We start from the raw sequence: 15,303 nt of genomic DNA on the forward strand, positions 1-15,303 counted from the left end.
GGGCTCGGTCCCTCCCAGCCCCAAGCCTCAGTAAGGTAAGGGACTACCTCCAACTCCCCCCATCTGCCTGTCTTCCCCATCCACCTATCTCCCCCCGTCTTGGCTGCCCTGCACCCTGCCTTGCGGGGCAGCAAGCAGCCTCAGAACTCTGTGGCTCTGGGGCTGCTTGCCACACCCCAGGAAGCCCCAGCTGCCCCAGCCCAATCCCATTTGCAGTTGCCCTCGCCACCTTGCACTCCAAGACCCCTGCTGCCCTGCGCTCTGCTGCCCCAGCTGACCTTCGCTGCCTCCTTGCTCCGCTGCTGATGTGGTGTGCCAGGCCTGACTGCTGGGCCAGGCCGGGCTGGGCTTTGGCTGTGGGGAAAAAAAAGGCAAAAGAGGCCCTGAAAAAACATCCTGCAACTTAATTACTTAGAATAGCTGAAAGAAATCAGGAATGAAAGGGAAGAGAGATTCTTGGTATGTTCCTTAATGTATGTTTTTTTCAGCAGGGTGACTCAAGCAGCCATTCAAAAGAACAGCTACTGGCCAGGTAAGAATTTAGTATATTTTAGAAGTCCCCTTTCCTTCTCCACTGCCTATAGAACATTATTCGGAGATGTTTTTTTAACTTCCTATTGCCCTGGGATTTCTCAGTGGGCTCTCATCCAAGTATTAAACAGGTCCAGTCCTCCTTAGCCTTTCTGAAATCAGCCAAATACTTCCATTACAAAGTAATTGCCAAAATAATGTAAATGTATTTGCTGAAGCTCTTTCTGTGTTCAGTTCTGAATGATTAAACATCAACAGTGACTTAATCAAAATAACAGGAAATACTGTCATGCCTATGTATAGAAAACATTTACCTTGATTTACTATCCCATCAAGTACAAACTTTTGAGTTGTGCAGAAAATTACTTAGAAAACACATCGAAATTCTGATGATTTTAAATCAATGTTTCTGAACCTTGGGAACTCTAAGATGTGTGGACTTAAACTCCCAGAATTTTCTAGCCAGCCATGAGTTAAGGTGTACATCTTAAAGTTCCCAAGGTTCAGAAACACTGTTCTAGATGGCAAACTTTATTGCATAATCAAAGAAAAAGAGAAAATTAATTGTGAAGCATCCATTTCTTCCTTGCAGTAGAAGAAGTAGTGCATTAAAACTATCAGTTGTTGCTTAAATATTTTGTCTCCATTATTTAGGGCCTTGAGGGAAACTAAACATTATTTTCTAAGTATGTTATGCATGTATTTATTTACAATATTTGTAGACTGTCCCAAGGGTAAGATTCTAGACCAGGGTTTCTCAACCAGGGTTCCATGAGAGATCACTAGGAGTTCCCTGGAAGATCATGATTTATTTAAAATATTATTCAAATTCAGGCAACACACTCTCGCAGTGATGAGCAGAGACTGAACAAAAATCTAACTACAACTCTTTCTGAGCTCCCTGGTAGTGTGCTATAGGACTGTGTTTATTTGGCTGGATCCATTCTTAATTTTAATTTTTGATGCAAGATAGGGGAGAGTGTTGATAACAGGTGAACGCTATATTGCAGGAAGGAAGAAATATATTGAAAGAAGGGGAGGGAGAAGTGCATTTTTCAAGAAATTAATAGACTCATCCAACTTAGTCTGTGATGTCAGTCTCTCCCTCCCACATCTTTTCCTTGTGGTTTTCCTGTAGTTATTTTATCCCATTATTTTAAATAAATTTCATACATATTTATTCAGTCATGTCTGAAGGTCCAATGTGGCGATTTTTGAAGAGGAGGTGTGAGAGAAAAGAGGAGGATTCTAGAATAGATAATACCGTTTAATAAGTTTAATGATGATAATGATAATGAAGAATTTAAATTTAAAGAATTTAAAGGCCAAGATGTATTTAATGTTTTGTCTTTATATCTGGAAACAAAAATCTGTCTTGGAGGAACTCTATTGGCATCTGTACTTCAATGCTGGCTGGGAAGGTCACAAATGGCGATCATGTGACCCCGGGATGCAGCAACTGTCGTAAATGCTAGCCAGTTGCCAAGCACCTGGATCGTGATCACATGACCACAGGGGCACTGCAATGGTCGTAACTTCAGGCATTGGTTGTAAGTCACTTTTCTAGTGCCGTCATAACTTCGACCGGTCGCTAAATTAATGGTTGTTAAGTGAGGACTACCTGTAAGTTAAGTGATCATACCTCACCCCATGGTGATGGATGATCTCACCCAACAGCGTCACGTAAATGTTGAATAGGAGCGGAGAGAGCACCAAACCAAACCCTCATAGTAGGGGCCGGGGGCAGGATCTCTCTTCCGTAATCACCATCAACTGGAACTGAACCTGGAGAAAGGAGGTGAACCAGCACAACACAGTGCTGCCTACCCCCAATTCTCTGAGCCGATCCAGAAGGATACCATGGTCGATGGTATCAAAAGCTCTACAGAGGTCAATTAGGGCAGGATGGATGCACAACCCCCATCCCACTCTCACCACAGATCATCTAAAAGTGCAACAATGCCATTTCCATCCCATACCTAGGCCTGAATCCCGACTGAAAGGAATCCAGATAATCTGTTTCATCCAAGGTCCTCTGAAGCTGCTGTGCAACCACCTTCTTAACCATCTTCTCCAGAAAGGGGAGGTTAGATACTGGATGAAAATTGTCCAGTCTAGTGAGATCTAGTGATGGCTCCTTGAGGAGTGGGTGAACCAAGCCCTCTTTAAGAGGTAAAGGAACAACCCCCTCATTCAAGGAAGAGTTCACCACCACTAGAACCCACTCACATGACACCCCCCAGGCCACCTTAACAAGCCAGGAGGGCATGGATCTAAAGAGCAGGTGGCTGAGCTCATAATCCTAAGGACCCTGTCCATTTCCTCAGAACCAACAGGTTCAAACTGATCCCAGATAACTGGGCAAGACTCCTTCCCAGGCATTTCCTCTGGACCTGCAACAAGGCTGGAGTCCAACTCCAAACAAATTAGAGCAACTTTGTCTGATAGATGCTGAACAAATTCTTCCACGTGTCCCTACAAGAGATTCTCCAAGCCCCCTCTACCCAAGAGAGCACATTTCACCCTAAACAAGGCCGTGGGATGGCAGTCCACAGACACAATAAGGGTGGAAAAGTACTGACGCTTCACCATGCTTATTGCCACAAGGTAGGCCTTAATAGTAGCTCTAACCCATTTCAATCAAGTTCATCCTTTGTTGAGTGCCAGTGGTATTCTAGACATCTCTTTTTTTCATCTTCAGCTCCTCCATGAACCACGGGGAGTGATGGGATCCAAGAGAGGGGCGAGGTCGCACGGGCGTGATCTGATCCAAAGCCTTGGATGCCCTCCTATTCCAAGTGGCAAGCAAGGTTTCAGATGGATCATGCAACAGACCAGCAGGAACAGCCCCCAACTGCCTCTCAAACCCATCTAGGTCCATTGGTCACCAGGGGTGGACCAATCCAGCGGGTCCAGCTTTACCTGCCTGCTGGCCTGCTTGCAAGCCACCTGGGACTTGCAACTCCCTGCCAGCTTCCCCACTGACTTCCCCTTAAGGGAGGTGCTTGCTTAATGACATGCATCTTTCACTTAATGACAGCAACGGAGACTGTAGGGATTGCCATTGCTAAGCGATGCAGTCATGTGACATTGTGCTTTATGACTCCATTGCTTAACGATGGAAATTCTGGTCTCAATTGCCATTGTAACTTGACTACCTGTAAGACCATAAACACAGTCACAGGTTCACTTAATGACTGCATTCCTTAATGACCGAGTTGCTGGTCCCAATTGTGGTCACTAAACAAGGACTACTCTATAGAAAAACAATTCTAATGGGAGAGTGGGAAAAAGGTTAATTGATACAATAGAGCATCATTTCTCAAAGTATGGTCCAAGGACCCTTGGGGGTCCCTGAAGACCCTCTCAGGGGTCTGCAAAATCAAAATTATTTGCTAGCCTATGTTGAAAAATAATACAATATTAAAATCCCATCAAACAATTATGAGAAGCAGTAGTGGCAGCAAATGCGACAATTTTAATTTTTAATATGGTAAATATTGATAAATATAAGCTCTTTTGGGGTCCTCCATAAATTTTGAAAGTGGGAAGGGGATCTCAGAGAAAAAAGTTTAAGAAACACCATAGTAGAGCATCCTTCACAACCCTGTTAACTACAAAATAGATTACCAGTACAGTTCCCAGAATACAAAGTCAGTACGAAGTTAGCCACAGCAGAATGACCGGTTGCAGGTAATGGTTCTGTTGCTTCTTTGTATATATTAGAAAGAGCCTCCCTTCTCTGCAAAATAATTTAAAAAATAAGATTGTTGCTTTGCATCTTGTCACTTTGTCATCTTGTAAGCCATTGTTTTTAAACTATCTTTTATTAAATAAACCTCAACTGGCTGTGTTTGTGTAATTATTTAAGCCGTAACCCATTGCTTACAAATCAGAATGACTGGATTCACAAATTGTGTTAAGCAAATACCAAACATATTATGACTTAACATGCTGTATAGACCCAGCGTTTCTAAGAGTTTCCAAAGCTTATCACAAGTAACCTCTCTGTAGGTGCATAATTGTTTCATGATAAGGGGAGACATCTACACAAATACATGATCATACTATTTCATGTATTAAACCTTGCATATTTACATAGCTGCCAAATTTCTGACTCTGTTGTAAAAGAAAATGCATCCATTGGCAGTAGGAATGCTAAAATAATTGTTTTGTCTTGTTGAGAAGTCTGGAGGGCAGATTGCTGCCTTAAATGGCAAACTATCTTTGGAAGACAATCATATGGACTTCATTACTCACATACTGTAATGTATGAGTGTTCAGAACCTTTGGGTTTTCCCTTTTAAGAAATGTCTCTCTAAACTCAATTTAACATGCCTGCCTAAAAAATTAAATGCATTTCATGAGCAGTAATAACAATACAATACTATAGATGGAAAACTAATATGTATAAATGACTCCATCCTAAGAGTTTTCCAGTAAAACTGGTCCTTTCCTGTAATCTCTGATTTTGGTGTAGAAATAATAAAAGAAAAACTATAATCTTTCCTTGATTCTAGTATACTTTAATAGATCATAGTTCACAAGCTTCAAAAGAAAGCCTTCTTGAGTTCAAAGAGATTTAATTGGAGGTAGATGGTATGGATTTGTGACTTTAGGGGTATAAAAATTATTTCAGCTTTGAGACTCAAACTATACGTTTTGTGTGCACACTCACATATTTTGCCAATTTAAGTACATTATGCTACACCTCAAGCTCCAAAACTAAAAGATTTCGCTGCAGAATTTGGCCACTATAAATTGATAATGTAAGCTCATTCTTCCTTTTAACTTAACCAGAGATCTTCCTCAGTGTAAAAAAAAACAAAAAACTTTCTTCTGGAATCACCAATAATCGGACATCTTACGCTGCTGCCTTAATGAGAGGGATGACGTAAGAGATAACAAGCATGGTCCAAAGATAGTCTTCATAGAGTAGACAGACAACAAAAAGTATGTTGTCTGAAGACTTCTTGTTTAATGCTGTAATTATGTTTTCAATTTTTAAATAAAAGAATTACAACTTGCAAGAGCAGAGTTTCCTTTTTTGGAAACAGAGTGTTATAGTAGAAATATAACTACTTCACATAAGAAGATTCTGTGATGTGAAAGTTCCACAGCCAGATTTTGTGAACTGTTTTATGATTATTTAGTATTTTCTTATATATGTTTATTATGTCTCCTTGCTTTGTTTTTTCTTATTTTGTATCTTTATGTTGTTTTTTTACAACTTTAATCATTCTGGTGAGATCAAAAAACAATATATAAACAAATGAACATTTAGAAAAGGATATTACTTCAGTTATCTATAGAATAGTTATAGAAACTCCTTCTCAACCAATGAGAAAGTCTTTTTCTTGAAACCAGGGCACAAATTTGAGATACCCAAGGAATGTCTTCTGCCTCCCTTTAATATCAGTTAAACAATCCAGTCCAGTGTTCATCGCCGACAATATTATCAATCTTCTATTTTGTGTAAAAGTACAGTCTCTCTTCCATATAGTCTTCAGAAAGGATTTAATCAATCAAGCAATATAAGATCTCAGCCTAGCTTAATCTGTGTTAAACAAAAAGCATCCAAATTATTATAATTTTGTTCTCAGTTATTGAACAAAAATGGCACTAGTTGTATCAGAATGCTCAGGGTGGATTTTTTAAAAATGGTTTCACTTCCTGAACCAGGATTACCTAAAGAACAGTTTTCTGGAATTGAGCTTAAGCATCCTGTGTTTGCTAGTTGGGGAGCTTCCCAGCTAGGTTGCAATGTGAAAGCAAATTATTTGCTTTTACGTTGTCATTTAGCTGAGAAACTTCCCAACTAGCTGGATTCATTGTGCAAAGCCACATTTATTTAACCACTGCTTCTTGAATAAATCACAATGATGGGTTCACACAACTATGCCATAATCTATGATTTACAAATTATAATTGGCAGTCCTCATACAATATCCTTATCCAAACAAGGCGATGTCTGAACACTATGTACGAACTAGTCAATAAATCCAAATTGTTTTTCAGTGTTAGTGGAGACTGAATCTCTCTAGGGCAAATTTCTTACAGTTCCTGAATATTTTGTACGATGCACCATCAAAGGCCAAATTAGCAGAGGAGAAAAGGGCTGATTACTGGAGTTAGCCAAATTCAAAGTCAATTTAAGTTGTTTTGGGCTGATTCTGTGGGTTTACAAAGCAAATCAAGATCCTGATGAAAGACCTAAACTGAATTAGAACTCTAAAGATGCATTGTGAATGTTTAGGCACTATTAAAATAGTTATTTTCAGATTTTATAGAATTAAAGAATCAAAGATTCAGAGTTGGAAGGGATCATTTAGACACCCTCTGCTCAGTGCAGGAATGCAAATTAAAGTTCTAAGAGAATCTCTAGTAGGTTTGTGAGAAACAATACAGATTTGGTTTGATAAAGCAGCTCAGAACATGGAGGTAACCTCATTGGTTCACTGGCAACCAATGGGAGGACACTTGTGGGGGTACCATAAGAGCAACTGTGTGGAATTTTTTCATGATTTTTTTCCTCTGAGGTGAATTAGATGAAATATAAACAAATTTTAGCAGTTTCTCCCTCTCTGCTCACCTAATTTAATTCATCTTTTACCCCTCAACTTTTTCTGTTCATATTTAGTTACAGAAGAGATTCCTCAAAAAAGAGGAAATAGGAAAAGATGTTCTGTCCTTTACCCAGGCTAAGGCCTTAAATAACTAGATAATTATTTATATATTTACAGGCTGCCCCAATCAGTATGCCTCTGGGCAGCTTCCCACAAATAGGACAGCTCTTACCATCCTAACTTCAGGAGACCACTAAAGAACTTCGGAATCCTGTGCGTACTCTTGATATGACCCACATTTCAGAAATAAATAAAACTAATAGTAATCTTAAAACAACTGCTACAATTTGTGGATAGCTTGACCAAAGACTAGATCCGTAGGATTAGCCATCTTGCAAAACTAACTCCAAACTTTGCTTTCTGCTTTGCCTTTGCAAGCTGGTTTGTAGCTGCCCTTCTAAGTTGCTCCTGACCCCCAGGGAAGAGGGACCCACAGTTTGAGAACCCCAGACTTAATGTATTCTTATATTTGCTAATGTATCTTTCTTGCCTTTTCTCTTGTCACCATAAACTGTGAGGAGATATTGTACCCCTAAAAAAAAAAAATGCTTTAAATACATTCATTACAAAAGGTTGCTTGTGATAACACTGAAGGGCTGATGTTAGAGAAAATAAAGATGAGCAGATTTCAAGAACTATTTCATAGAGTTAGAAGTTAAGTATTCACTAACGGGAGTCTCTTACTGCTATTGTATTAGATAAGCAGTAAGGATGTAACATCAACTTGTCATCAATCTTAATCATACACATAGTCTTATTTCAGATGTACTCTACAAACAGGGAGAATAGTCAGACACTTTGCATGACAGGGTATTACTTTATTATTATTTATTTATATAATATATTAATATATATTATTACTATATGATATATATTACTATATTATTATATTATTACCCCGCCCCCCGTCATCTTGAACGTTTTAATATTTATGTACAGGGTTTGTTGTCTATATTTGATTTTTAATGGATTAATTTATTTTAACTATTTATGGGGGATTTTTAATTGTTGATGGGGTTTCTGATTTTAACTGTGAGCTGCCCAGAGTTATCCATTGGGGGGAGATGGGCAGCATACAAATTTAATAATAAATATATAAATAAATAAATAAATAAATAAATAAATAAAAATATTCAGTAATATGACAGGTAGTCCTCGCTATTTGACCACAATAGGGACCAGAATTTAGGTTGCTAAGTGATTTGGTCGTTAAGCAAATTGGAGCAGATTTTAGACCTTTTTTACAATAGTTGTTAAGTGAATCACCATGGTCATTAAGTGAATCATGTGGTTGTTAAGCAAATCCAGCTTCCCCAATGGACGTTTTTTGCCAGAATTCAATGACCAGATGACCGCGGGGGGTTGTAAAGAATCTTTCCCAAGGCTATCGTAACTCTGGACCATCATTAAACAAACAGTCATTAAGCGAGGACTACCTGTATGTGTTTTTAGTTAATAATTATAGGTCATTTTTATCAACAACACTTCTGTTAAAAATGATAAATTTGTTACACTTGTAATTTAAATTATATTGTACTAGGACAATGGTTATCATTCCAATCTTTATTGTCAAATTTGAAAATGTTCACAAATAAAAAAGCATTTTTCTACTTCCATATCTTGAAATCTAATAACTGATAGATAACAAAAATAAGATATTCTATAAAAAAATTAAGTCAACTCTTGTTAATAAGAAAATTTCTTTTATGACTATAAAAGTATCAATGAAAGTAGCATACAATTATTTTTGTGGAATATACATATTTCCATATACATTTGCTTTTTAACAATATACTTAGTCTATGTCTTCTTTTTTCGAGATAACCCGAGTCTCTGATGTGGCAGTTGCTGTTTGCTATTTTTTCTTCATGGGAGGAGATGCAACCCATTCTTCTGAACTGTGAATATATGAATGAATTAGTTTAAATATTACTAATAATTTAAATTTAGAGTGCCATGTATAATTTCCCCTTTTTCCTTAATTTTTTTTGTGTATATAGGCTTTTAATTGTATATTTAAAAATAATTGTTTTTAATGAGTTGTGAGCTGCCCAGAGTCCCCCATTGGGGCGAGATGGGCGGGGACAAATTTAATAAATAAATTTTACAATAGGACTGTAATTGGTGAATCATAAATGCATATCATCGCTAATAACTATTACAAACAAATATATCTATTTTAGGTTTAGAAAGCAAGTAATACTGATCAAACTAAGTATCTTGTAAAGGAGACAAAAATTAAATAATAATAAAGTATATAATATTATATTTTTTAAAAATCTGAAATTAATACTTCCCATAGATTCATTATATAATATAGCCCTTATTAGTCTTTATTCCTTTTAGTATCTGTATATCCTGCCCTAGAACTTCACACACTTAGATACAAACATACATCAAATTCTCAGGTCTACTTGTACCACTTGTACAACTAACAAAGAATCCTAAAAAAGAAAGACAGGCTGGGTAAGGACTATTTCAATAAATAACTGTTGCTTTTCTAAGTTCCCTAAAAAAGTGATATGCAGAGCAATTAAACTTCACTTGAAGACTAACCAGATTTATTACAATTTTCTTTTAAACATTAGAGGTTCTGGATTTACTTGCTATAATTCTGCTAGCTGATAATGGGCAAACTATACTCTTGGAGATTCATCTCAATGTCTACAATATACTGATCTGGATGTCAGGTACTATAAGTTCAAATACAGTAGCGACTGCTTAATCTGGCCCAGCCTTCTAGGATCAGGCATGATAATGCAGATAGGATATTATCACATGGTGATCCACTAGAGATTCTCAACCACTACCATCATGGCTGATTAGATTTATCCAAAAGTTTTGGATAGTCTAGGGTATATTAAATGAATTTTTTCAAGATGGGGAGTTTTTGCCTATTTTTCAAGAATCCAAAGAGGTCCTTAATAATCAGTCACTGATACATCCTTTTTAGGGAAGGTACTTGAGAGAAAGTGATATTGGTAAATGACAAACTAATTGGTGGAAGACAGCACAGATGCTGGGTCTGTTGTGTTGCTTAGTAAGCTTCTGCTTCCAATAATTTTTCCAAGTAGCTGATTTGATACTGGGAATAGATTTACACAGTACCACCACCCAGCAAAGAATGATTACAGGAGTCACTTGTTACCGAAAAAGTAAAGATAAATTGTATTGTCGAAGGCTTTCACGGCCGGAATACGATGGCTGACGTGGGTCTTCCAGGCTGTGTGGCCGTGTTCTGGAAGTTTGTGGACGACACCTTTGCAATTTGGAGTCAGGATGAAGAACTGGAGAAGTTTCTGAACCACCTAAATGGCATCCACCCCAATATACAATTCACCATGGAAAAAGAAATTGACGGCAAACTTCCGTTTCTAGACACGTTGGTCATATGCAAACCGGACCTCAAATTAGGACACAAAGTTTACAGAAAAACCACCCACACAGACTGGTACCTACACAAAAACTCCAACCACCACCCACGTCAGAAAAGAGGCATTATCAAAATGAAGTATCGTGCCAATTGGATCTGCGAAACCCAATTCCTAAACACTGAACTTAACCATCTTAATTGGGTCCTACAAGTGAATGGCTACTCCAAGAATGAAATAAAAAGAGCCATCAAACCTAGAAAACCACATGCGACTGAAGAAGAAAAACAGCCATCCACCAACAAAGTATTTCTGCCCTACATCAAAGGGGGTCACGGACCGCATGGGAAAACTGATGGAAAAACACGACTTCCAAACAATCTTCAGACCCACCAGAAAAATACAACAAATGCTAAAATCAGCAAAGGACAAAAGGGACCCCCTCACCGCCACAGGAGTATACCGCATACGATGCAGCTGCAGACAAGTATACATTGGAACCACAAAACGCAGCATCCAAGCCAGGATAAAAGAACGCAAAAGACACTGCAGACTACAGCAACCAGAAAAATCTGCAGTAGCTGAACATGCTCTCAAGCACACTGGACACAAAATCCTATTTGAAAACACAGAGATACTGGACAACACCAACGGCGAGTATACCAGGCTATATGGGAAGCCATTGAAATTTACAAACACCGGCACAGTTTCAGTAAAAAAGAAGAAAGTCTAAAAATTAACAAAACCTGGCTACCAATCCTGAAAAATACAGCCTGCAAAAGGTCAACGGACTCAGCTCAACCACCAGGACGTGTGAATAATGCACACAATGAACATGCTAATCACCCTCAGCAGCCACCCGTTAACAACTCAACACAAAAAAACCCTGCCTAACCCCCAGGAAGATACACACATATGCTGATCACCAAAACAAGCAGCTACTCGTTAACCCACAACCCCCCCCCCCAGGCACCCTCGCTTATCTCTATAAATACCCACAAAAGGGTCACATCGTCCTGGGCACAGAGAGAACCACTCCTGTCTGTGCTCCTGCCCTCTGAAGATGCCGGTCACAGATGCTGGCGAAACGTTAGGAACCAAAACTTCCAGAACATGACCACACAGTCCGGAAGACCCACATCAGCTAAAGGTAAATTATTGGGCTAGCTTTATAAAAATATTAGGGCACTTTTTATAGCCAGCATGGAATTGGAAGCTATTTTGCTGAGGATTTTGGCCTATATCCAAAATGAATTACAAATGAGGTCCAGTTTGGTTTTGGGTAGGTGAGAATCAGAAAATGTGGTCACACACTGGATCGAGCAGTGCCAGTGCAAATGAAGAATTAAAGGAAACCAGAAGGTTAATTTTCAAATTCATTTGGAGGGTTTTAAGGAACCAAAAGCAAGTGTAAGATTAAGGGTGGGGAAGATCACAATCTAAGACTATTCAGGTGAAGGAAGCAGTGAGTAAACTGAGTTTTTACACTGAAAACATAGTCCTTGGATTACTTGGTTAGCTTCATTAAAAGGGGTTATAGGAGATGGTATATATCACTTGATTTAAATAAACGGCTTCTCAAAGGAAGAACTGCAGTCTGAAGGGCCAGCTATTCCCAAAGGTCTGCTCTTGCAGAGGCATCTGCAGAATCTGAAACTTTCATTGAACTGATGAAAGCAGTATTGCACCATAAGCTCTGCTACTGCATATGATATCACAGTATTAAACAAAAGGAGCTGAGCTTGCATCGGAACAGCACGACCATGCTTTTATCATTTCCTCCTCCCCTCCCAGCCCATCCTGACAAATGCCTCTATTCTTAGCCTCCTGAAAATTCAGACTGCCTTGAAGCACAAAATAAGGAATTAGAGCCTAGTTATTGGAGATCTTGGTTCAAAACTCCATGCTCTAATCTGTTTTAACATCTAGGATTCCAAATACTATGTGGTGCAGTAACAATATATTCAGATTATCATAGCAATCTTTAAAAATATACAGTTTTTCAGTGAATATGAAGAATCGCCCTCTTCAATATAAATCGGATAGACAAACCTGTATGAACGTTTTCTTCTTTCTCTTCGTGTTCTTTTTGGAGGGCTTAGAGCCTCAGACAAACCAAGCTCTTCTGATGATTTGTTGAATTGACTTGATGAGGTTATACCTATATAGATAAATCTTACTTTTAATTTTGGAATTTATGATACCAGAAAACTGCAAGCAAGTGTGCATAAAATTCTGCATATTCAAAAGTACCTGATTATTTACAATTCTACTTGATGCTCAAGGTTGTATATTTTTGTGAAACTGGCTTGGAAAAAGCACTTCCCTATAATTAATCCATTACCTGTATCTCTAACCTCTGTGCCCAAGCTAGCCCATTCAGTCCTCCCTTTTTCCCTCCCCCTGTCCCTTGTTCCTATCAAAATGACCACTCTGCATCATTTCCTTTCCCAGAAGGAAAAGATATGAAGTGGGAGTTGCGGGCACCTGACTGGATCACATACAGGCATAACTGTCATGACGTGGTCACTTAAAAGTTCCTTTCAAACTGCTCCCCCGAGAATGAATAGCATTATGAATTGTAGGATTTGAGGTAAGGCCCAGGCCACTGTCCTCCAGTGACAAAATGAGGGAGAGAACAGAATCATAACCCTCTAAATTCCATTCTGTCCTTCTGAATTCCCTTCTCCAGTAGGCCTGGGACTCGTCCTGCGTGCTTCTCTGTGCTGCCTGCTAGTGCTTTCTGGTCCTGTATGTGTGGAGCCTCTGGCCTTGCCAGTTTCAGAGACAGAATGGAGGGTTATTCTCCTCTATCACAATTTAATAGAAATCTTAATATTATTCTTTCCTGCATTTCATTTATGCTCTACATATACAAACCACTGAAAAATAGTGAAAATGACAATTCAATATATTTGATTTCACCCAAATCCAAATATATGAGTTAAAGAAAATCTGTTGCACTGAAAATCAAGTTTTTGAAATACAAAAATATTTTATGGATTGTATGATGAAGTATCTTATAATCCCATCAGCAATATTTATTCTAATACTGCCTGCCTCAAAAAGGATCTATGGGTTTGATCCAAAGTTCTGTGGAACAGGAACATTAAACCTGATGTTCCAATAAATATATTTCTGATTATTCCTCTCAGCCTCCAATCCCCTGTACTGTGGCCAAAGTTAGAACATGACACTACTAGCTACAGAGAGAATGGTAAACTGGCAAAAATTGCTTCTTTATTTCCCTTCCTTTCCAAAGTAACTACAAGTGGTCCTCGACTTATGATGGCTATTGGGACCAGAATTTCCATCGCTAAGTTATGCACTCGTAAAGCACAACCACATCACTTAGCAATGGCAATCCCTACAATCCCAGTTGCCGTTGTTAACCAAATCCCACGGTCATTAGGCAAAGCAACTTCCAGCTTCCCCCAGCCAAAGTCAATGGGAAACTGGCAGGAAGTTGTACGTCCCAGGCCGGCAGGCACCCTACTGCTGGGGTACACTGGGGTACACGGGAGGGTTGAGCAGGGTGTGAGGGAGGGTCGAGGAGCGTGCACGAGGGTACGACATGGGACAGTGTCCAGGGGTGCACAAGAGGGTGTGCGAGAGGCATGGCATGGGTTGGGGAGGGTGTGCAAGTGGCCAGTGTGATGCAAGCACAGAGGGGCTGGGGGAGAGTGTGTGAGGAGAGGAGACTTACCCCAGCGACTTTTGACCTTCCCTATTGGCTTCCCCACTGACTTTCTAGGGAAGCCAGCAGGGAAGGTTACAAGTAGCAATCACGTGATTGCAGGGTGCTGCAAATGGTTGTTAGTCCAAACTGGTTGCCAAGCACCCAGATTGCAATCACTTGACTGTGGGGGTGCTGGGAGGGCTGGAACTCTGAGGCCCAGTCATAATGACCATTTGTTCAGCACCATTGTAACTTGGAATGGTCGCTGAATGAATGGTAGGAGGTTGAAGACTACCTGAAATGGTGTCTCTTACTGGAAGTGTGTGAATAGAAAGTCATTTTCAATTCATTAAAACTTTGGGCCTAATTCTACATAACTTTATTACTTATGTTTCTAAATTTACATTCATTATATTTAAAAACATGGTGTGCCAAAATGGCTTTTCAGGCAAAATGTATGTGGGCCTCAGTACATGCCTACCTAATTCCTGCTCTATTGATTTAAGTTTCTTTTCCTGTTCAGCAAACTCTTCTTTCTTTCTTTGCATTTCTACAGTATCTATTGATTGTTGTAGTTCTTCAAGTTCTGTGTTTACTTCATTAAATCGAAGAAATGCTGTACGGTACTGCTGAAGGAGAACTAATATATAAAGAAAAAAGATTTATAGGTTACTAAAGTACTACAACACTATAATCGGTAATCCTTCCATTCCAAAACTGTAGTAATTAGCAGAAACAGTGAAGTCACAATTCATTGTCATTAAAAAAAGTATTGAAGAATATTTGATACATGATTTGAATTTTTTTCTTAAATGTATAGAATTTCAGCGTAAGAAAATGTTGTATTTGCTGGTGAGTTATCATGTGGTGCCCTCTGAACTTTGAAAAGATCCTTTGGGATACCCCCCCCCCCCAATTCCTCCTTGAAATATAATTAAACTAAGGAAATTCCTGCTTCCAGGCACCTTGTGTCTTATTTTTTCCCAGAAAATGTGTGTGCCACCTATAACTTGTATATGCCCAATAAAAGTATGTTTTGAAAGGGAGGAGAGGGCAGGGGAAGGGGGGAAGGGCAAAGTAACAATCTTAAAAGCAT

At 39.0% G+C, this 15,303-nt stretch overlaps 1 protein-coding gene across 1 annotated transcript in view; it reads right to left on the reverse strand.

Moving 5' to 3' along the window:
- Nucleotides 1-8,708: 8,708 nt before the first annotated feature.
- SMCHD1 (structural maintenance of chromosomes flexible hinge domain containing 1) overlaps nucleotides 8,709-15,303 on the reverse strand; it is a 116,778-nt gene continuing 110,183 nt past the window's right edge. Inside the window, exons 45-47 of the mRNA XM_088130648.1 lie at nucleotides 14,689-14,847; nucleotides 12,581-12,689; nucleotides 8,709-9,055 (exon numbers count right to left, since the gene is read on the reverse strand). Of these exons, the coding sequence (XP_087986774.1) occupies nucleotides 9,013-9,055; nucleotides 12,581-12,689; nucleotides 14,689-14,847 (311 nt within the window). The 3' untranslated portion in view covers nucleotides 8,709-9,012. The remainder of the gene's footprint in view (nucleotides 9,056-12,580; nucleotides 12,690-14,688; nucleotides 14,848-15,303) is intronic.

This window comes from Python bivittatus, unplaced genomic scaffold (genome assembly GCF_059951505.1).
Source record: "Python bivittatus isolate LINGU-HERP-01145 unplaced genomic scaffold, Pbiv_v1 ctg000840_np1212, whole genome shotgun sequence".
Classification (NCBI taxonomy): domain Eukaryota; kingdom Metazoa; phylum Chordata; class Lepidosauria; order Squamata; family Pythonidae; genus Python; species Python bivittatus.